This window comes from Polypterus senegalus, chromosome 13, assembly GCF_016835505.1.
Source record: "Polypterus senegalus isolate Bchr_013 chromosome 13, ASM1683550v1, whole genome shotgun sequence".
In the NCBI taxonomy this organism is placed as follows: domain Eukaryota; kingdom Metazoa; phylum Chordata; class Cladistia; order Polypteriformes; family Polypteridae; genus Polypterus; species Polypterus senegalus.
In genome coordinates, this window is record NC_053166.1 from 44,062,722 (window position 1) to 44,087,837 (window position 25,116).

Here is a 25,116-nt window from a genome sequence, read left to right on the forward strand (position 1 = left end):
AAATACAATCATACATACGTATACGTATGTGTACACTATATATATATATATATATGTATAACACACACACACACCAATACATACACAAATAAATATATCATTGAAATAAACATCTGGTTAATAGTGTCATATTAAGCAGATTGAAAAGTGACACAACATACTGTACAAAAAGTTAAAATGAAGTTAAATAACGAGGACCCACGGTATCTTAATCATGCAATGTACAATATGCATAAAGCAATGCCTATTGAGGTAGATTACTATGGAGAATAAACAAATTATAAATCTGCTTTTGGTATATGTGTCATATCCAATTAGAATATTAAGTATATATGCTGTTTTCTAACATTCATACAAATTTTATTGATTTTAATTTCTTAACACTTTGTCTATACTTATGTTGATCCCTCAATCCCCTATCATTAATATATTAAGCACATTACTTGTATGTAACCTGTAATATTGACTGTGATTATTTTGGTTTTCAACAAAACAGTCAAAGTTGTTAAGCCCCAAGAATTTTCAAACGCCCAACCATTTCAGCCAATATTTAAAATCCCCTTTGGAGTGCTCAGGTATCTTCCTTCACCAAGTACCACTGAAGCTGTAAAATCTAATTAAGGAAAAGCATATGTTTGAATGATGTACCATGAATAGTCATGTTTCTGTTAAACCATTTTGTTGATAACAGTATACTGTATAAAAAGAACAAACTAATGATTGTAAAAAACATTTGAAGCAGCATTGTCAATAGTCAAATAAAAAAGTTTTTGGTAGGAATTTCTACCTTTTAACAGATACTCCATTCATCAGTCCATCTATCCATTTTCCCATTCCACTTACCCAGGGCAGGGTAGCAGGTCAGCTGGAGCCTTTCCCAGCAATCATTGGGCACAAGGCTGGAACAATCCCTGGACTGGACCCAGGTCCATTGCAAGGTGAACACACAAACACACACATACATACACTAGTGAAAATTTTAAAATGCATTTTTGTAGTTTGTGTTTTTGCATTTGTTTATCATTTTTATGCTACCATATTAAACTTAATTCTTTTGTTTACTTGTGATTCTTCAACAAAATATAATAACAACCTTAATTTCTGGTTGTCATGTTTTCCTACTAAATAAGTTATTTTAACTGCATCATCAATAATTTAGTAATACTACAAAATGTAACTTTAATCTGTTTAGTTAGCCAATAAAAGGTGTCATTTTGCTTCACTTCTCATTGCATCCATAATGGCTAACATGGTACTTCACCCTACTTCTATAAACACATCTGTTGTAATGAATATTTTTTAAAAAATGATTTCCTAATCTAAAAAATGAATTATCTGATAGCTTTAAATGTCAATTGGTCTTAAAGTTACAAACCTGTATTAATAGAATACACCATCTAGTGGTGAAGACAGAAAAAGCAGTAGTATGGCATACTGATTTTTGTTTCTAATGAGAAATATTTTGTATTTATAAAATATACAGTATATTATTTCTCAACTGATATTATTATAGAAGTAGCTCATTTCTAAACTACATACCCCATTATTAACAGACATCCCAGTAGTTTTTATTTAGAAGCACTGCTTGGTTGTGCACTTTTACTGTTCAAGTAACTTTTAAATTATCGCATTTTCTTCTTGCACTTGTACAGGGCAATAATGAAATTTCATAGTATGAAGATGGAAGAAATCAACAAAATAATTCGTGACCTATGGAGAAGCACATATAGGGGACAAGGTATTAAATATATATGGCAAGTAAAGTAAAAATTGAACAGTTTTGGCAAGTGCTTAAACCCACTTATTTGTAGTCAGTTTTCCTTAGTGTGTTATATAGCACTGATGGTAGAAATATTTTGCAATATGTTAATAAAAGATAGTTTGTGGAAACTGTGTGCAGCATTATATTCTTTACAAAGACATTTTAATTAGGCAGTTGTGTGTGTAGGAATAGGTTTTACAAGAATATTCTATCAGTATATTAAATGGCAAGTTAACATCTATAGCTTTTAACTTATATTTTTTAAGAAACAGTTATGTCATTTTAAATAATCATTGGTTAATTGAGACTTTCTTACAGAAATCATTGTGTGACTTTCTGTATCTTCATTTAGTCACTTAAAAAGGAAAATGAATAAATCAAGCCCAGATTTTCATACCTAAAATTTATCTTTCGGTCTTGCAAAGTCTTAGAAAGATCCTGTAAACTATTATAATAATACATCTTAATGCATCTTTTTAGTAGAACTATCCTAAACCATTTGCTCCTATGAAGTTCACAAGGAATTCTCTTTGCTAACCGTACAATTTTTTTAAAAATTAAATAATGTGTAGTTTAGCACACCTTGTGTAATGTGAATCTAAACCTGTAACTTGTTTTCCCATCAGACTGGAAATTTAATAACTGTTGACAAAATATTTCACAGTCATTTACATATACTGTGTATTAGGTGAAAACATGGCAAAATTCACTTTTTAAAAATATTAACTATTGTGTTGTTCATTAGATATTGAATATGTCGAAATCCGTTCTGATGCTGATGAAAATATTTCAACTGACAAAAGAAGAACATATAATTACCGTGTTGTAATGGTCAAGGGTGACACAGCACTGGATATGAGAGGACGATGTAGTGCTGGACAAAAGGTAAGGGTTACCATTTGTATTTAAATGTTTTAGATTAATTTACAAATCTTTTAATGAAAGGATTTCACAGATTTTTAACACAGTATTAGAAGTGTCACTGGTAATAGGTCATTCTGTAACCTAATGACTAAGGACATTCAGTCCCTACAATAAATCACTTGGTTTACCTTTTTGACATATAGACATTTAAACAAAATTTTAATTGGTTTTAAAAATGAATGAAATGCATATGGATAAGAGTTTTCGTTAACACTTTAATGTATGTACTGTATATATTCTCTCATTTACTGTTGTGTAAGAAGACCTTAACAAAGACTTCTTTTGATGTTCATAACACTTAAAAAACATCAGTAAAGTGACTCTTCATAAAAGTGCGTGTGTCATTTGGAATGCCGGTAAAATTACTTATGAATATGAAGGATTCATAGTGAAGTATGCAATATCATGAGACATACAGTATTTCTCACTTAAGCCACCTCTGACCATTCCAAAACCACATTGCACAGATGAATAACCGTTATGCTAATGTTTTGTATTAAAGAAGCCTTTTTAAGGTCTTGTTACATAAGATAAAATGAGTAATAGATGCATTTTGGCTTTTGTTATGGAAATAAAGAGTTTCCCAAAATGCATTGTTGGCTTTGAATTTACTTGGATTTGGCAAAAGAATCGTGTTTTACACAGGGTTGTAATCAAAAATGACACCATTTGTGCATTACGTAGGCCTTATTGGTCCTGTATAAGCTATGAGAAAAGCTGTCAAAACAACTTGGATAACTCCCCTATATACTATCGCAAAAGTGCAGAAAAAAAAAAAAGAAAGCTCAAATGTTATACTGATGGAAGTTATTTAGTTCACCTCAAGAGCCAGTCCCTGGATTTGTTGCCTCCCAAACAAGTTTTATTTCACAAGTATCATATTTCAATGTCAGTAAACTTTCCTAATATTATGACTTATGATTTATGTTATTAAAAAACATTCAAATACTGCTTCCTTTGCTACGGTGGCTCACCTTGTTTTCAAGCCTACTGTCTTAGTTTATTCTCCTTCCTGCCATTTTGCATTTATCTAAATAATCTGCTAATGTGACAGGTTAGTGTCAGTCTCATAACAAGTGGGATTCTGAATTTAAACATTACAGTAGACTATCAAGTCATGTACACAGGTACGCTTTCTTTCAGCCATCATAATACGAGAGGCGTTCAAAACGTTTTCGCACTTTTATATTTTCATTGGAAATGGTGAAGATGGGAGGAGTAGTAATTGGGCATTAAAAAATTGGTACGACGCTTCGCAAACGAAGGTGACTATGTAGAAAAGTGGTGTCATTTGTTTTTGAAATCCTTAATAAACAGAGTTAAAAAAAAAGCGCTGAAACTTTTTGAACATCCCCCATATTTTCAAATCAAATTGCTAAAGTATTGAAAAGTCAAAAAAAAAAAGTGAAAATATAAAAGCTGAATAAGCCTATGGAAACACAATCCTGGTTGTATAACAATAACAATCTATATTAAATAGTACAATATATATGCAGATATATGCAAATAAAAAAATTCAGTTGAATTCTGTTAATGCACACATCTCTCAAGATATATACATGTGATGCATTTCTTTATTCATTAATGCCCTAGAAAACTTCTTACTTTTTGTTTTTATAAGTGAAACATATTCTTCATTTTCAAGTCAACACAACTATATTAACTTGATAAGCATCAATTTAACAATTGGACACTTGCGCTCATGGTACCTGGATTATAAGATTGAGTGATAAATGTCAGATGCCTCTGTGCCTTTGGATTATTAAAAAAAACTGTCATTTAACCTGTTTAATTGTTAAATTAATACACATTCATGTTAAAACATACACTTAATGGTTTTTTTTTCAAGCAGAGTTTTTGTAGAAAAATCTAATGCTTAAGCCCACCAGCACATATCAGTCATCCATGCTGCTTACAAATTATTTCAGATGTTTGCTGATGCATAACATGTTTATTTCTACTTTTAGTATAAAAGAAAAAATGGCAAACTCCCCCAATCTACTAAATATTGAACATGTTCTTATCTTTCTTAATTAGATCATGAGTACTTTTTCTTTAAAATTGGTATACAGTATTGGACTTCAATTTTTATCAATTTGTTCAAAGTTTTTGACTCCATATTGTCTTTTTTTTTTTTTTAACTGACATTCATTAACAACAGTGTATCAAGTGGTACACTATTTGACCAAAAGTTTGTGGACACCTATTTGAGCTTGTTAGACATCCCACTCCAAAACCATGGGTATTAGTATGGAGCTGACCCACCACCCTTTTGTGGCAATGAATTCCTCCAGTCTTCTTGTAAGGCTTTCCACAAGATTTTTTAGTGTACCTGTGGGAATTTGTGCACATTCACCCAAAAGTGAGTTCAGACGTTGGATCAGAATACCTAGCACATGATCAGTATTCCAGTTCATCCCTAAGTTGTTCAGTGGGGTTAAGATCAGGGCTCTGTGCTGACCACTTGAGCATAATCATGCTCAAACAAAAAAGAGCCTTCCTCATAATGTTGCCACAAAGTTTGAAGTGCACAATTGTTTAAAATGTATTTGTATGCTGTAGCATTAACAGTACTTTTGACTGGAATCAAGGGGCCTAGCTCAAACCACGAAAAGCAATCCCAGATCATTATCCATCCTCCACCAAACTTTACAGTGTATCCACCAAGCCCAGATTTGTCCATCATCATCCATATAATGTACAAAGTAAGTAAATGTTTTGAAATTTGGTTAGTTATAAGATATTTCTTGATTAAAAATAACATTAAAACATTCATAATATAGTAAAAGAATGAGTAAACCCCATCGTATTTTTAATAATAGAATGTATATCTGTTAACTGAATTTTTCTTATGTTTATATGCTGCAGCATTCACTTCTCATACCTCCTGCTAAATCATTTAATGCTAGTCATGTGATGATAACTTTGGCTCAGTAATACATGCTGAAAAGAAAAAGTATAGCTTCTAACTTGATTTTACATTCCCCTTCAATATGAAAATACAATAAAGCAAATTATCTTAATATTTAAAAAGTAATCTCAATTGACCTTTGTAATATATAGTAAGGAGTGCGTAACATGATCAAACCTTTCATTAATATAATGTTATACCACTTGAAAAATGGCCTTAAATAAACATAAAAAGTTTTACTAACTGTTAGATGTTTAGTTACTTGATAAAAAAATTCTATTTGAGTTCATTTGACAACTTAATTTTCATAATTGTTAAGCGGTGAGTGTAGTGCCTGGTGAACATTTATATTTCAACTGGATATTATTGTTAAGTGGATATGGATTTACACACAATGTTATGCTTATTTCTATTTTATCTAAAACCTTTTCTTCTTGTATCTTATTTGATGCAAGCAGCAAGACATTTTTGTCAATTCACTATACAGTTACATTAATATAATGTTTTTTATGCAGCATAGTAGTAACAGGTATTAGGCACCATTTAATCATGAAGAGTGAAACAGTACAAACTACAGTAAACTTGTTTTAAACAAGTATTTTACTTTGTTCACTTTTTAACCTTTAGGATGGTTATTAGACTATTATGATTGTATGCTGGTGTTTGTGTTTTAGTATGTTTTAATTTTCATCATTGACCAGGTTTGTGATAAAATTGTAAACCAAAAAGGAAATGCATTATAAACAAATATACAATTTCACCAACATGATTGGAAGATGTTTTAAGATGTACTTGTATATAAATGAGAGTTACTGATCTCCAAGAAGGAAAAAAACAGTCACCTGTAGGGGAACTCCACTCCATACTTAATTTAAAAAGGAAGCTTTTGCTTCTCACTTACTGTTCAGGAAGTTGGGTAAGTAGACCATAAAAGGAGTGAATTCAGATTTTCAGCATTTTTACTACGTGTTTCTTGTTTCTGACTAAATCAGATGTACATGTATAACTGAATGAAGGAATGATTTTATCAGAGAAATTACTGACAAGTATCTGGTATCTGTGCTATGTATTATTAAATGGTAGTCTTAGTGCTATACACATGTAATCAGCATTGAGAAAATGTTGAAACCTCAAGGAAAATATGCATCTTAATTATAAAAATAATGTAAGTTCTGAAGAACTCTTCAGAATCCTGAAGTTCACACTCTATTAACCAATCCACTTGCTGTGACAGAAGCCCAAGCTACATAATGCTATTTTTTATATTCTCTTGAATTGTGGCCACGGATGGAGGGATTCTTTGGTCCGTTTTCTAACACATTGTTTGCCATTATTTCAATAATATTTGAACAGTGAATTTACTAAGCCAAAGAGAGATAATGTATCCACTTTCCTTGAAAATGTCATTATTTACACTTGAAATCCCTTGATTTGGAAAGAGAATGCTTAATACCAACAGGTCTTACAGAACAGGACAGTAATGTTGGCTACTTTAGGGGAAGAAAGTTTATTTTCAAGGTAACATTTTTTGTTTAATTTATTTAAATTTCTGTTTTTACCGGCATTTTTATGTTAGACCGTAATAAAAAAGTCTCAAAATAGAAGATGGGTGGCTTTTACTTCACTATAATATTCCATTCATTGCATGTATCATTTTTAATTACATTACACTGGTTGCAGACTGTTGTAACCCTGTATTTGAAAAATAAAAATAAATAAATATATTAGGAACATTTCAAAATAAAACATGTGAATGGGGTGATTCCAGTTTTTTTTTTTTGGCACAGTGGTTAGTGCTGCTCTCTTATGGATACAGCTTCTTGTGCTCAGTTGTTTTTGATGGTGGCTTCAAATTTTCTTCCTGTGTTGACATTCTTTTGGCCTAGGTACACCTTCCACATCCCCACAGACTTTCAAGTTGGGTTTAACAATCTTATGTCACTCCTGTGTGAGTGTGAGTGCAGTAGCGTACATCAGCTGGCCTGCAATAAACTGATGTACTGTTCAGGCCTGTTCCCCTCCTTGCTTTGTGTGCGTCCCCATCCAACTCTAAATTGGATTAATTGAGTTAGAGGTTTTTACTTTCTGCCAGGCAGTCAACCTTGAATCAGTGGTTGAATAAGTCAGTGTATTGTATATTGTGAGAATGAATATACTATATACATATATACGAAATATGAAAACATATGAGTAGTTTTTAATAATTCTTAATAAATGTGTTACCAGCTTTCTATCTTTCTGCACACTTGGAGAAAGAAAGAAAAATGAGTGTTGCACCCCTTTTTGAAACCATTGAAAAGAGAATTACATAAACCTGCTTAGGGTGAAGGTGTAACAGAGAATTTTAGTTAAAGGGACAAGCTCGAACAGTTTGCCATTAACAATCAAAATATGTCCTGTCCATTGCAGAAATGCGTTTTTTCAGAGCTCATAGTTCTGTCAAGTACAGGTTTAAGGTTGGCAAAAGTGCAGAATGGTAAAGTTTGCAGGAGCTGAGATCTATTGAGGAGTCCACATGTTTGAGATAAATTATTGTACATATCCTATAAGAAACACTTCAGAGTTGTTCATATTCAACTGTAAGAATCTACTCATTAAATTAGGGCGGAGTGGTGGCTCTGAGGCTAAGGATCTGTGCTGGTATACCGAAGGTTGCCAGTTCAAATCCTCGTCACTGCCAAAAGAGATCCTCCTCTGCTGGGCTCTTGTGCAAGGCCCTTAACCTTCAGTTGCTCCAGGGGCGTTGTACAATGGCTGACCCTGCGCTCTGACCCCAAGGGGTATGCAAAAACATATTCCTAATACAAGAAATTGTATAAGGCAAAGTAAAGAACAAAAAAAAAAATCAAGTGGGCAACTAGCAGGAAATCATCAGCATTTGAATGGTACACAAGGCAGGGTCACCTAATCAGGTATCCAAAAATTAAACAAAATAATAACAAATACATTTTATTTATACAGCACCTTTCCCATGCTCAAGGCACTTTACAGAGTCTCATAATGAAACAGCAGGTATATGAAACGTTGGATACAGATGTTTCCTGAATAGAACATTCAAACAGATAGAGTTAGGCTATACAAAGGCATTAAATAGAATAAAAGACAATAAACCAGAGTAAAATACTAAATTCAATAATAAAGGAAGGCCTAGCAAATAACATAATTTGTGATATAACACACACACATATTATACTGAGCTTCCGGACAGAGAGAAAGAGGAGGCAGAATGTCAGGTTAAGTTAAAAGCCTTCCTGAACAGATGAGTTTTAAACTGTTTTCTAAAAAGAATGAATGGAGTCAGCTGACCTAATTAATTTAGGGAGGTCATTCCAAAGTCCGGGTGCTATACAGCTGAAGGCTCTGTCACCCATAGAGTGCAGGCTAGTAAGGAACACAACACGATTGCCAGATTTAGAAAACCTTAGTGGGTGAACCAGAGAGCATGATGATGGAGAAGGTCACTGATGAAGTCTAATCACGAGGCCATTTAAAGCTTTTTAGGTTAATAAAATTTTATATTCATTTCTGTGAGACACAGGGAGCTGGTGGAGGCGAAGCAGGATAGGTTTTATGTGATTACTGTTGCTTGTTGTTGGTTTGTGTTAGAACTCTTGCAGCAGAGTTTTGAAACAGCTGGAGCTGTGATATAACATTATAAGCGGTGCCTACCAGTAGAGAGTTACAATAATCAATGTGGGATGTGATCAAAGCATGGACAAGTTTCTTGGCATTAGAAAAGGAGAGGAAGGACCGAACATGGGATATGTTGCAGAGATGAAAGTCAGAAAGATTCTTAATGTGGTGTATGTGGGTGGAATAAAAAAGGGAGGAACGAAAAATGACGCCAGGATTCCTTGGATTAGAAGAAGGTCTGATGAGATCACCGTCAAGAGTGATTGAGAAGAAGCTCATTTTCTTAAGTTGTGCTTTAGTTCCAATTTGCAGGAGTTAATTTTTGTTGCAGTTTAATTTTCAAGAGTTCTCCTCTGATAAAGTTTGTTTTTAACATTGAAATAGAGTTGAATATCATCTGCATAAAAATGACAACCCAGTCCATAGCTAGAAATGATATGGCCAAGGGGAAGCTTATAGATACAGAAGAGCAGAGGTCTGAGGACAGAGCCCTGAGGAACCCCTTTTATGACTGGCACAGAGCTGGATCTGCTGTTGCCAAGACTAACACACTTTTGCCTGTCAGACAGATAGAACTTAAACCACTGGAAGGCAGTGCCAGAGATACCCAACATGTTCTCCATTCTGGACAATAGAATGTCATGTCTGACAGTGTCAAATGCTGCACTACGATCTAACAAAGTTAATATGCTTGTTTGTCCAAAGTAAATATTAGTTACCTGAAGCAGAGTAGTTTCACAGTTGTACTTTGCCCTGAAACCAGACTGAATGGGTTGTATCAATTAGTGGTTAAGTAATTGCTGAGTTGGGAGGCTACAACACACTCAAGAACTTTTGACAGAAAAGGTAAGTGAGAAATAAGCCAAAAATTGTTAGATTGTCTAGATCAGACTTTTTTTAACAGTGAGGTTACAGAAGCGATTTTAACAGTGGCTGGCACAAAGCCAGTGTCGAGGGATGTATTTATTATTGACGTAATAGTTGAGATTGTGGCATGAAGGCAGGATTTAAGAAGTGTGGTGGAGATGGGGTCCAGAACACAGGTAGTGGGCCTCATATTAGAAAGCAGATCATTAACAAATGCAGAGGTCAAGTCAAGTCGGGGAGCATGCGCTGGTAACAGTGCGTTGCCGTGCCCACTACACGACGAAACAACTCGGGATCCCGGTTTGCAACCCCCCAGGCAGACTCACGGTCCAGTCCCAACCTCTGGAAATAACCCTCTATCTGCCGCAGCCAGGTGTTACGTGGGCGACCCCTTGACCTGGTCCAGCCACTCGGATCCTCAACAATGAGGACCTTATGAGGCGGACCACCCTCAGGGAAATGTGCCACATAGCCGTAGTGCCGTAACTGACACTCCCTCACAATGCAGGTAATGTGCCTCATTCGGAACTCCATGAGCAATCGCTCATTCGACACAAAGTCAAGCCAATGGTACCCAAGGATTTTTCATAGAGAAACAGTACCAAAGGAGTCCAGTCTTCATCTCCATGTCTCGCAACCATATAGCAAGACAGAAAGCACCAGGACTCTAAAGGACTTGGACCTTCGTTCTTTTGCATAGATATCGGGAGCGCCACACACTCCTTTCCAGTGACCTTATGACCCCCCATGCTCTTCCAATCTGTCTACTGACTTCACAGGAAGAGTCACCAGAGACTCTCAACAAGGTCAACACTCTCTCTGCAAACAGACACACTGCTGATGGCTGTGCCCAAGAGGTCATTAAAAGCCTGGATCTTTGGTTTTATCCAGAACTCTCGCAAGCCTAGACACTCCGACTTTTCACTCTGTCAAGCGTCACAATCAGAGGCTCCATTGACGCCACGAAGATCACAGCATCATCAGCAAAGTGAAGATCCGTGAATCTTTCTTCATCAACAGATGTCCCACAGCCGCTTGACCCCATGACCATGCCCAACACCCAGTCCATACAAGCATTGAACAGAGTAGGAGCAAAAACACACCCTTGACTAACCCCACAATCAACAGGGAAAAATGCAGAGGTCCTGCCTCCACTCTGCACAGCACTCACAGTACCAGTGTACAGGCCAGCCATGATATTCAGCAACTTTGAGGGGATCCCAAGAACCCTCAGGATGTCACACAGGGCAGCTCGATCAACTGAGTCGAATGCTTTGTGAAAATCGACAAAGGCTGCAAAGAAACTCTGCCAATATTTGCGTTTGTGCCCCATGAGTACTCTCAGTGCCAGGATGCGGTCGATGGTAGACTTCTTAGGCGTAAAACCAGACTGTTACGGTCACTGGTAGGTGAGCAAGTGATCACGGATCCTATTGATCCTACCCGGCACTGAGAGCAGTGTTTATCCCCCTGTAGTTGCTGCAATCCAGCCGATCACCCTTCCCTTTCCAGATAGGGACGACAAGTCCTGTTTTCCAGTCAGTTGGGATGATGCCAGTCTCCTAAATGGAAGCAAAGATTGCTTGCAATGCCAGGAGGACAGCCTTACCACCAGCCTGGAGAAGTTCACCCCGGATACCACAGATCCCTGCAGCCATTGCCCCCCTCAGCTGGTTCACCACCTGTGCAATCTCAGTGAGATTGGGTGGTTCACAGTTAATCAGAGTATCAGCCTCAAGAGCCGTGGACCCAAAGATATCCAATGTCGTAGCCAGAGGATCAGCTTTGAACAACTGCTCAAAGTAGCCAGCCCAGCGGGTCACAACTGAAGTGTCATCCGTAAGGACCGTTCCATCAGCCGCCCTGACTGCGATTCTCTGAGGAACAGATTCAGATGTGCGTAATGTTTCGATTCCTCTGTAAGCAGGACGTGAGTCGCTAGATCACAGATGGTGTGTCACTTGCTCACAGGTTCCTCTAATAAAACGCCTCTTTATCTGCCGTCAGAGCCCTCACAGCTGTCCTTCTCAGTTCCCGGTACAGACCAGAGTTGGCATTGAGCTGTGCGCTGCGACTCCTCTCGATGATATCCAGGGTGCCCTATGAGATGAAACACCTCTTTCTGGGAACACTGGTAACACCAACACAAATGCAGATGTGACTGGTGAAAATTTAGAGAAAGAGCCAGATGGAGTGGGAAGACATGGAAAAATATAAATGGATGATAGATTTATGTAAGTTGAATTATTTAAATCTTTAATTTTACTGTGGAAAAAGTGGAGGAATTTGTCACAGACTTTGGTAGAGGCAGTAATTGGGCCAGATGCAGGTTAAAGTAGTTTATTAACCACAGAGAACAAATCCCTTGGGTTATCCTGGCCACTTCCTATTATTCTGCCATAATGTGTGTTTTTGGCTGCAGTAAGTGCATTCCTTTGATGGTCAGAGAAAGCCTGGATGTGCACAGTTAGGTCAGACTTACATGATAGTCTCTCAAGGCATTAGCCAGCTTCTTTCATAGACCATAACTATGAATTGCACCTTGGAGCTGAATGCTTAAAGGAACCTTCCTTATGCTTTAAATGTGCTGATTTATCCAGTGCTGAAAGAAGGGCTGTGTTATAGTGGTCAACAAAACTATCAAGTGTTGATGGAATAGGTGAAGACAGACAAAGATCAGAAATGGACCTGGCAAGGATAGAAGGACAGGTATTTTTAAGGTTTCTGAAAGAAATGTGATGTTTACAGGTTAGAGGAGGGGGAGTGGTAATGAGAAAAAATACTGTTTTATGATTAGTGAGGCCCAAGTAACTGCCAACAGATAAGCCAGATGTACAGATCAAGTCCAATATACAGTATACTGTATAGTCACTAGACTGAGTCGGAAAATCAACATGTTGCACCAGTCAAATCTGTCCAGTAAAAATAGGAATTAATTTGTCAGCTTACTTGTAGCAATGTCAATATGGATGTTGAAATTGCCAAAAAGAATGACTCTGTGAAAGGGAACTTAAGTGGGTTAATAATTCAGTCAGATCAGATTAAAAAAAGACACATTTTATTTTGGGGGACAATAGAGAACAAGGAGTAAGGCAGGACCTGATTTCGGTATTAGCTTAAGAGCAAGACACGCAAAAGTCAATGGGCAGTCAGTTGGGATTCTTTTGATGTTTAGTTCAGTTCTAACAATTACAGTGAGTCCTCCTCCTTGTTTTGAGCTGCAGAGTTCTGTGAAGTAAATGTATCCAGATGGTGTTGCCTTCATCTTCTTCTTCTTCTTTCGGCTGCTCCCATTAGGGGTCGCCACAGCGGATTATCTTCTTCCATATCTTTCTGTCCTCTGCATCTTGTTCTGTTACACCCATCTCCTGCATGTCCTCTCTCAACACATCCATAAACCTTCGCTTAGGCCTTCCTTTTTTCCTCATCCCTGGCAGCTCTATCCTTAGCATCCTTCTCCCAATATACCCAGCATCTCTCCTCTGCACATGTCCAAACCAACGCAATCTCACTTCTCTGATTTTGTCTCCCATCCGTCCAACTTGAACTGACCCTCTAATGTACTCATTTCTAATCCTATCCATCCTCTTCACACCCATTTTTAACTCTGATACCTCCAGCTCTGTCTCCTGCTTTCAGGTCAGTGCCACCTTCTCCAACCCATATGCCATAGCTGGTCTCACTACCGTCCTGTAGACCTTCCCTTTCACTCTTGCTGATACCCATCTGTCACAAATTACTCCTGAAACTCTTCTCCACCCATTCCACCCAGCCAGCACTCTCTTCTTCACCTCTCTTCCACAATCCCCATTACTCTGTACTGTTGATCCCAAGTATTTAAATTCATCCACCTTCGCCAACTTTACGCCCTGCATCCTCACCATTCCACTGACCTCCCTCTCATTTACATACATGTATTCTGTCTTGTTCCTACTGACCTTCATTCCTCTCCTCTTTAGAGCATATCTCCACCTCTCTCACATGCTCCCTACTATCGCTACAGATCACAATGTCATCAGCAAACATCATAGTCCACGTGGACTCCTGTCTAATGTCGTCTGTCAACCTGTTCATCACCATTGCAAATAAGAAAGGGCTCAGAGCCGATCCCTGATGTAAACCAACCTCCACGTTGAATGCATCCGTCGCTCCTACCGCAGACCTCTCCACTGTCACACATCCCTCGTACATATCCTGTAGAACTCATACGTACTTCTCTGCCACTCCCGACTTCCTCATACAATACCACAGTTCCTCTCGAGGCACCCTGTCATATGCTTTCTCCAGGTCCACAAAGACGCAATGCAACTCCTTCTGGCCTTCTCTAAACTTCTCCATCAACATCCTCAGAGCAAACATTGCATCTGTGGTGCTCTTTCTTGGCATGAAACCATATTGCTGCTCTCTAATCATCACCTCATTTCTTAACCTAGCTTCCACTACTCTTTCTGATAACTTCATGCTGTGGCTCATCAATTTTATTCCCCTGTAGTTACTGCAGTTCTGCACATCCCCCTTATTCTTAAATATCGGCACCAGTACACTTGTTCTCCACTCCTCAGGCATCCTCTAACTTTCCAAGATTCCATTAAACAATCTGGTTAAAAACTCCACTGCCATCTCTCCTAAACACCTCCATGCTTCCATAGGTGCTGTATGTCATCTGGACCAATGGCCTTTCCATTTTTCATCCTCTTCATAGCTGTCCTTTCTTCCTCCTTGCTAATCCGTTGCACTTCCTGATTCACTATCTCCACATTATCCAACCTCTTCTCTCTCTCGTTCTCTTCACTCATCAGCCTCTCAAAGTATTCTTTCCATCTGCTCAACAGACTCTCCTCGCTTGTGGGTACATTTCCATCTTTATCCTTTATCACCCTAACCTGCTGCACATCTTTCCTAGCTCGGTCCCTCTGTCTAGCCAATCGGTACAGGTCCTTTTCTCCCTCCTTAGTGTCCAACCTCTCATTTAACTCATCATACGCTTTTTCTTTAGCCTTCACCGCCTCTCTCTTCACCTTGTGCCTTATTTCCTTGTACTCTTGTCTACTTTCTGCATCTCTCCTATCCCACTTTTTCTTTGCCATCCTCTTCCTCTTTATACTTTCTTGTAGTTCCTCATTCCACTACTAGGTTTCCTTTTCCTCCTTCCTCTTTCCAGATGTCACGCCAAGCACCCTTCTTGCTGTCACCGTTACTACATCTGCTGTAGTTTCCCAGCTGTCTGGTAACTCTTCACTGCCACCCAGTGCCTGTCTCACCTCCTCCCTAAACTTAACCTTGCAGTCTTCCTTTTGCAACTTTCCACCATTTGATCATTGGCTCTGCCCTCACTCTCTTCCTCTTCTTGATCTCCAACATCATCCTATGCTGCTTAACTACATTTTCCCCTGCCACCACTTTGCAGTCTTCAATCTCCTTTAGATTGACTCTTCTGCATAGGATGTAATCTACCTGTGTGTATCTTCCTCCACTCTTGTACGTAACCCTATGTTCCTCCCTCTTCTTAAAATACGTATTCTCCACAGCCATGTCTATCCTTTTGGCAAAATCCACTATCCTCTTACCTTTTTCATTCCTCTCCTTGACACCATACCTACCCATCACCTCCTCATCTCCACTGTTCCCTTCACCAACATTCCTGTTGAAATCCGCTCCAATGACCACTTTCTGTCCCTTGCCTCTCTGGTGTTGCCTTCATGAGAAACATAAAATAGTTTGGTTTTTGCCAGGTCCTGTTAGGCAAAACATGTCAAGGTTGGAGTCTGTAATGAATTTTGATAGCACAAGTGCTTTGTAATTAAGAGATCTTGATATGAGCTGACAAGGGTTCCTTGTGGACAGATCCATGATCAGAGTTTATTTTAACAAATTGCCAATTTGGCACACTGACATTTATATTTCCAAAGCCATGAATAGGATAGTATATTCCTGAACAAATACTGCTATTGAACTTTGCATTCGCAACCTGGCAGTATTTTGGGTGCCACACAATGTTAGCGTCTTTCAATACATTGCAATCTGACCATTTGTTCTGTACAACTGTTTAATATAAAGATGTTTGTCACAAGAGTTTTTTAACATAATACAGAGCAATACTTATCCGATAGTAGCAGAGAAGCAGCACAGGACAGTGGAGAAGGTTAGAACAGGCGGGATGGGGTCACACAGATGAGCAGCAATAGCAACCAGCAGAAAGAACATAGTAGGTGATATTTTCTAAGATGCCCATGAAGATATCAGAATTTGGATGTTCCAATGTACAGCCACATACCTATACAGTGATCCCTCCTCGTTGTGTTCCAGAACCCCCTGCAAAAGGTGAAAATCCACGAAGTAAAAACCATATGTTTATATGGTTATTTTTATGTATTTTAAGCCCTTATAAACTCTCCCACACTCTTATAAACATTTCCCACACAGTTATACAGCATAAACCTTTTATATTCCCTTAGATATTAGGTAAGATTCGTTGGAATTATGTTTGTAATCACACTGTTTATATATTATGCACAAACATACGTATCGTATATCATTGAGGAGTTTTATTCAATACGTAATACAGTTTGAAACACATTGTAATTGATTAGGTAATATAAAAATAAATGAAAAATCTACAACATGTAAATATAAAATAAACCTAAATGTTATTTTAAAGATATGGTGCGTCTCCGATATCACATATTTTACAGCCATATGATAGACAGGCCACAAGCAATAAATACATACAATGTAAGAAAATTTGTATAAAATGTGTGTACAGTTACACTAAATGTACGTACATGTACTAAGTACGTAGAAAATTAGTTATGGGTACTCACCAACAATGACACAACGACTTGTCCGATAATGATAAGATAAATGTTACTGCACAACAAAGGAGAGCATTACAGGGCCTGACTATGCAAAAAGATAAACACAAAAGAGCACAAAACTTAACTCTTTACACAGCGAAACACGTTGATGCTGAATGAGCGAGACGAAATGCTGGCTAACACAAAGCAGAATCGAATGCTGCTCTCTGTCACTGAGCCAATCAGCACCCAGGAAGTTAACCACATGCTCTGATTGGGTTGCTTCTCAGCCATTTGCCAATAGCGTCCCTTGTATGAAATCAACTGGGCAAACCAACTGAAGAAGCACGCACCAGAAATAAAAAGACCCATTGTCTGCAGAAATCCGCAAACCAGAGAAAAATCCACGATATATATTTAGATATGCTTACATTTAAAATCCGCGATAGAGTGAAGCCACAGGCATGATTGCCCCAGAAACATAAGCCAGGTGGGTGTAAAATCAGTAATTTCTCAGTCGTTAAGCACTTATAGAAGTAATATAGAGCAATCCAGTATATTAATTATAATCCAGAAGACAGACAATCCCCAGTTCATAAGACTCGTCCCGTGAATCACAAAGAATCAGTTTTCCCCAAGACTGAAAACCTGCACTGTCAATGCAAAGTCCATAAAGTCATTAAAAATAAATCCGAATCAGTTCAGTTCGAGTCAGATGCATCTGTCAACTACATATACAATAAAAAAACGAAAGAAGTGCAAATTTAACATGAATTTTAACAGAAAGTGTTGTTAAAAGGGAGGAGCAGCAGCAACATGCATGTGCCAGCGTCCCCTCCCTGAGTGATTGTACTATAGTAAGGATGATGAGCAAATGAATGAAAAAAATGAGGGAATGAAAGCCTAATGTAAAAATTATTTTTCTCTAGGTTCTTGCTTCCCTTATTATTCGACTTGCTTTGGCTGAGACCTTCTGCCTAAACTGTGGTATACTAGCTTTGGATGAGCCTACGACAAATCTTGATAGAGAGAACATTGAATCCCTTGCACATGCCTTAGTTGAGTAAGTATAACATGTTATGTGAAATGTTGAATGTTTTAAGTAAAATGAAGTAATACTTGCATTGAACAAAGTAAAGGCACACAGCTAAGTATTTAAAGCATTACATGGCATAGTGTACAACTAAAAGAAATTAGCACCACGGTAATTTATCCATATCTTCTATATCAGTTATTTAGCAGCTAAATGTATCCAGTGAAACATAAAAATCATTCTAGATACAGAACATCTTCAAGAACAAGTCTGTGAACCAACTGGAATTGCCTCATGTTATGATTTTTCCTAATGATGTTTTGGGCCCTCGCATGGCACAGTGTTATGGTTCATTTTTTGTTATTTTGAAGATGATTTGAATCTGAAGTAACAATAATATACAAACACAATCTATTTAAACTAGTGGCACATATGATTTGTAGCTCTTTTCACTATAAAGTACATCTTTTAAACATTCATAGTTCAAATTAGAAAAAAGTCTGTAAAGCTGTAGACTGGTAGAGAGAGAGAGAGAGAGAGAGAGAGAGAGGGCAAAGAGATAAACTCATCCTTATTTGTCCCCATGGGAAAATTTGGCTTTTTTACTGCATCTTGTTAAATAAATAAACAAAACTAAATACAAGCAGAACACACACCAGAATGACTAAAAAGATTAATAATAATTCTGACACACTTCTGCTGAATAATTTGTTGGCTGAAAGTACTGTGCCAGGGAGAGGAAGTGTCATATTGTGTATAATGCCACTCAGTTTTGTTTTCATTCTCTCCTTTGTTCCAACCTCTAGGGGTTTGAGAGTGTATCCCATAACTGAGTCTGCCTTTTTTAATCAGCTTGTTGGATCTTCTGAAGTTATGATCCCAATTCAGCACCCTACAGTGTTGAAAATTGCTGTGGCCGTAACAGTCATTACCCACATTAAAGGAATGCAGTCTCCTTAGAAAAAAAATAGTATTTTCTGCTCTTTCTTATATAGTTTCTTTTTTGTTATGATGCCAATCTATCCTGTCATTGATGTGGATCCCCAATTACTTGAAGCAATGCACCACCTCTACATCTAGTCCCTGAATGGTGACCAGGAGTAGGAACTCTGAGGTGCAGCAAAACTGATGCTACTATCCCAAGATCGTGACCTTAAAAGATCATGGCTGAAGGAGGTGAATAAAGTGCTAGGGTAACAGCTAAGGATCTGCTGAAATTTCCTTAACTTGCCAAATATCTGTTCATGTGTCCACTATAAGAAAAAAGCTAAACTAGAGTGGAGTTCTAGGAATGACATCATGGAACAAGCAGCTGCTCTCAAAATAAAACATTGCTGCATATCTCAATTTTACAAACAACCATCTGGATATTCCACACTTCTAGGATAAATCAAGTTTATTTTCATGTGCACATAGTACAATGACATTCCTATTTATGTATTTCCTTAGAACAGCTGAGAAAAATACAATATACAATTATATACAATATGTATTTGTAAGTGTTTTATATTTATAAACTCTGTTTGTTGTATATTCTTATGATTGACTGTATAGAACCCTTACAACTTGTGGTGCAACTGCCTATGGACCTATGCTGTAACAACAGCAGGGAGGAATAAGAAAAGCAGCTGCGCAGGTTTATCATGTTATTTTTCAGGGAGAGAGTATTGGGTGCTGGTAATATTTTGTGCTGCCTTTAACACCTTATGCAGTCCTTTTTTCTTGACCTGAGCAGGTGTTAAGATGTGATGCAGTCAATAAGGATAGGGACCAGTGTGCACCTGTAGAAGCTTGTGAGAACAAATTTTAAAATCTGATCTGCCCTCAGTCATTTTGATTAGAGCTGAAATGTGTTGAAATCACTTCAATTTGTTAGTGATAGTCACTCCAAGTAATGTGAAGCCTCATAAGACAAAAAGTGAGCTTTTTGGAAAAACACACAATTCTATGTTGGTAATAAAAAAAAAAAATCACTAAGAATGTTCACAACATCATCCAAATCACTTCTTAAGTCTTGTAAGCAGCTGCATGAAACATTTGGTAATGGTTATTGCTACTAAAAGAAGTTCTACTTCTTGGTAAATGCAAGACTTTACATACATTTTTCAGGTCTTGACTTTGCATGTTTAAACAATGTGTTCATTATTGACAAAATGAAGTACAATTGTGTGTCATCAGTTTAGGTTGGCTATGTTTGTCTATAACTGTGACCTAAGCCCTATTTGGAAAGAATTAGTTTTAAAAGTAAATATTACTGGTGGATATCTGTAATTTTAGTCCAGTCCAAATTGCGCACGTCAGTATGTTTTTACAGATGATATATATATATATATATATATATATATATATATATATATCTGTTTAAATATATCTATCTTCTATAAGAAGTCACTAAAAAAATCACCCCAGGTTAAACTAGTTCCATGGAAATTGACTTATCAATAAAATTCAGTCATTTAAATGATTCATTCAGAACTAAAATTACCGAACTCCTCCAGGTAGTAATTACTTTACCCAGGGCTTGTTCCTTGTGTGTGCCAAATAACAGGGGGGAATATCCCCTCAGAGGTCCAAGGGCACGCTGATATGAACAATTATATTTTGACAAAAGTTGGTGCAAACTTTTGGTCCATGTGTTCCGAGCTGACAGTATACATTGTTTCGCATTCATTGACTTCTGGTACTTTTAAGTTAGGAATGGAGTAATGCCAGCACAGAGTACCAATGCATACCAGCCTACTTCAATCACTTAGTTTACCCCAGCTCTTGGGATAACACTAATACTGTCCAAAAAGGGTTTCAAAATTACAGAAATCCTCTAATAATTATTACTTTACCCCACCTCCTGGTGTGAAACTAATCTGATGTGAACAGGACTTCAGTTGCAGATCAGACCACATTTTTATGAATAATTAATGCAGAAATCCAGGTAATTCCCAAGGGTTTGGATGGCACTTAATAAATAACCCAATTTAAAGTACAACACAAGGAGAATTGTTTAAAGTTATTCTCAAGGTTAGAAGAAATCTAGCACTAAGTGCTGAAGTTGCTTAATAGTTGATTGGCTCTGAACAGGTGTAGACATCTAGCAAGAGAACAAAACGTAGTAAATCTCAGCAGTACCAAGATTCTCCATAATAAGGTGCATCTTCAGAAGCACCTGAACATCACTTGACAAGAATTAATTTGGGCTCCGTCCCTAGTGCCTTCATTTGCCTACAGGTTCATTTTATTTCTGATGCTAGAAAACAGTGATCACACTGCAGTCGCCTGATGGGAGCGGCATTGAAGATAAAAAGATAGTGTAGCTATAGCATTGTGTGAGATATGCATCATCTGGTTAGGTGTTCCTCAAGCAATGTTTGCTTAGTCAGTGCAACAATTCAGCATCAGCTTGTAAAGTGAGAAAAGTCAACAATTAGATTAGAAAGCACTCGGGCGTAAGTAGGGGTTACATAACTTAGACGAGCAAGAGATGACTTCTGAGTTGTGAGCAGGCCATGTAAAAAGTATGTAAGATTTATTAAAGTCCAGAAATCAAGGTCAAAAACAGATGGTGTTAAATAGACACAAAAAAGGTAAAGAACAAAATGATGTTAGAATACTAGACACAGAGGTGAAAATGTCAAAATGGGCACAAAGTGCAAATCACTACTATACTGAACTTGAGAGGAAAATTCAACTCTCAGCGCACTTAAAGCTAGTGCCAAATTCTTCAACCTAAAATCCTCTCTTATGATTGCAGCAGTAAGAATACTGAATGCAAAAGAAAAGGTTAAGAGCAGAAGCCAAGTTCATTCTTGGCATTACTAGCTTTAGAACAATCACACAACCTTACTGGGCTAATTTAGAGCTGCAAATTAACCTACGCAACAAAACCCAGGCAGGTAAAGGGTGAATATGTAGAATCCTGAGATTATTTTGAGGCTGCTATTTGAACTTAGTCTTCATGAGCTGTGATGCAACAGAGCTACCCCAGTAAGGAGAACATGCGCATAGCATGCTGTCAAGGAATATGATCTTCTGAAAGGTAAACCACTATTACAGATTGACCATTATCGACCATTATTATGTGTGACCATTATCGACCATTATTATGTGTAATTATTACAAATAGGAATTATATTTTTCCACTGGTATTATTTTATATTGCTGTTCTATCATATATGAGTATTGATAGTATTAACAAAACTGTAATAAAATAACTACAAGGTTATACATTAATAATATGAATAACCTCTGTAAGCATGACTGCACAGGTATATGTAGTTGTGTTTCTGAAGAAGGAATATCCTTCTACAGATTCTAGGCACTCTCTGGATGGATTTTCATTTAAGGCACTGTTTCCTTTGTTGATTTTAAATTAAGTGTAAGTCTATCAGGCTAAAATTGACTTGGATATGTAAATCATACCAATTTTTTTTAACTTACTGACTGGTTGGATTAATGGGTAACTAATGCATTTATTCCTGCCTTTGATGTATCAAATGATTATTAATTAAGTGTTCCAAAAATGCATGTTATGAACTGTTTCCTCTTTTTCACCTTACAGGATAATAAAGAGTCGATCACAGCAGCGCAACTTTCAGTTGTTGATTATCACCCATGATGAAGACTTTGTGGAGCTTTTGGGCCGTTCAGAGTATGTGGAACATTTCTATAGGATTAGAAAGAATATTGACCAGTGTTCAGAAATTATAAAATCTAGTGTTCAATCTCTCAGCTCATATGTTCATTAAATATATTTAATATAACAATATTACAATGAAAAGTTTAACTGTAAATTTGAAATTTGTGAAGAAATATGAAAGTCTCTGTTTACTTTAATTTCATTTCACCCTCTTCCCTGTTTTGGTTACCTGTAAATGGTTAAAAGGATTAAATACTATCAAATATTAATACAGTAATACAATCAGTTGAAAATGTGTATTATATCTTTAACAGACACATTGATATTTAGGATTGTATACAACCTAATGCTGGAAACATCTGATATAGATATAATTTTTTTTTTGGAGAAAGAATTTGTTATTGGTAGAGCCTTACCCTGCCATTTATATTCATGTAAAATAAGTTGAATAATTGTATTTTATTAGAATGAACGGTTCCTATATCAGTATATAAATCTAATTTTGTTTTTTTTTTATTGTTAAAGCATTATTCAAGTTTAAAATTACTTGTCTTAGTAAATGTATGAAAAAATAAATTAATCAGTGATTCCTGCCATTTGAAGCCTACTGGTTTTCATTCAGTGATGAACCCAAATGAGGAAGCCTGTTACTGAACTACTAAGAGAGCAGGTATACTAAAATATTATAAGCACTTTTGACAGGGGTCCACATAGTTTATGAAATTTTGAGTAAATTATTATAACTGTACTGGATGTAATTGCTGTGGGCTCACACCATTAAGCATCTTAGTTTACAGGTTTGTGCTGTGGTGAACTGTCAGTGGAGAGCTGCAAACCCACGTTCTCAGGCTAAGAGACAAGCACTTTGTGGCATGAGCTCAGCGGAGAGCTCCATCCATCAACTATGCAGATGCTGTCTTGGAACACAGTGAGTGTTGCTCTTCCCTGGTGATGTCAGCTGATCTCTCTGTGTGTCAGCTTCTCAGTGGCTAGAAAGGAAAACACAGTTAATCAAATAACATGGGTTAACTTGTATTGTTAAAAATAAAAAACTTTGTGTCCACCTATCCCTTTTAATATTTCAAACATTTTACAGGTGTCAGGAAATGGTTAGCTGAAAAAATAAACCACAACTTACAAAGTATTAAAGAGAGAAAACAGTTTATAATTGTACAAAGTTCCATACAACACAGAATACACAAAATATTCAACACAGTATATGCTAAGTTGATCCTGCTTCAATCCCAAGTCTGCATATTTGTTTCCAGTGCCTTTTGTTATTTATATGCAAACAAAATCCTCTTTCAGTTAAATCATGTGATAGAAATTAATCAATGTTATAAAAATAATTTCTTATGTTATATTTCCCATTTTTTATGCACTAAATATCATCAGGCCATTTGTACTGACCATTATATGAGAGTTTCATTTGCTCTGGACAAATGAAAATCTCATTTCCTTGACTGATCACACAAACCACATATACACTTCATACATTATACCAGAGTCTAATGCGCATATGTTTAGAAAAGTTTCAAAAAACACAGAACACGTTAAAACTTTCTGACACCATCATATTTCCATCATAAGTCAGTCACCCTGAAAAACCAAAATATGGATATAGGTTTACCACATTAGTTATGTCCGATTTCTGTTCTTTATCTGTGCCCCATTTTGTGAAGTAATTGATCAATCCCAGTTTTTTATATTGGTCACTGGTCCTGTTAATTGTGTTAAATGCTTTGCAGAGAATTAGCTGCTGGCTTGGAGTAGCAGGTCAGCCTTTATATTCAGAATAAGTCTCCTACTGATAAGTTCAGAGTTTTACATTGTTTAGTTAAATACTTCAACTGGATGGAATTGAGCACTCATTATTTTGTTCTTTACTAGTTTGGAAAGTTGTTGCTAGAACTGAAGTATATCATATGGGAGATAAGAACTATAAGATTGTCTAACTGATTTTTTCAGAGTTTTACAGATGGTCTTATAAAGAGCCTTACTCATAGTAAATGCAGCTTATTAAGTTGCTTGTCCCCTGAAGGTTGCCACCTCTAAGTGTTTCCAGGGTTTGGTTTGCTCATGTCAGCAACTTTTGCAGTGAACTATATACTGTTGTTAGCTTTTCACTGGCTCCAGGGCCGTTGTATATCTCCTTCATCAAGAAAGGTATGAACTAGGACCTAGCATCAGTCAAAATATGGAATGACACATGACACCATATGAACTTTTTTTAAACCATTAAAACAGAGTGTTTGGTCTTCATCTGTCCTGAAGTAAAGAACTTGACCCTCTTGATGTAAAGTCCACAGCAACCATGAGGAAAGTGTTCCCATCTCTCCTTTCAGGTTAAGATCTCATCAGGTCTGTACTTTGTAGGGACAGTCACCCTACAAATAGATCCATATATCTTTCAGCCTTCAATAGTTGCCTAATTCTTCCAAATCAGCACACCTAAAAGTTGGTAATGCAAGGACAAAATATTTGAACATTGGAACACTTAGCTCAAATTTTTTCTTTAAACAAGGAATCGTTAAGGCATAGGACGACAGTACAGCAGAACAA

At 36.9% G+C, this 25,116-nt stretch overlaps 1 protein-coding gene across 1 annotated transcript in view; it reads left to right on the top strand.

Annotated features, from left to right (window-relative positions):
* Positions 1-23,150, top strand: part of rad50 (RAD50 homolog, double strand break repair protein) — a 142,422-nt gene extending 119,272 nt beyond the window's left edge. Inside the window, exons 23-26 of the mRNA XM_039774597.1 lie at positions 1,653-1,738; positions 2,508-2,647; positions 17,821-17,954; positions 22,477-23,150. Of these exons, the coding sequence (XP_039630531.1) occupies positions 1,653-1,738; positions 2,508-2,647; positions 17,821-17,954; positions 22,477-22,663 (547 nt within the window). The 3' untranslated portion in view covers positions 22,664-23,150. The remainder of the gene's footprint in view (positions 1-1,652; positions 1,739-2,507; positions 2,648-17,820; positions 17,955-22,476) is intronic.
* Positions 23,151-25,116: the final 1,966 nt, after the last annotated feature.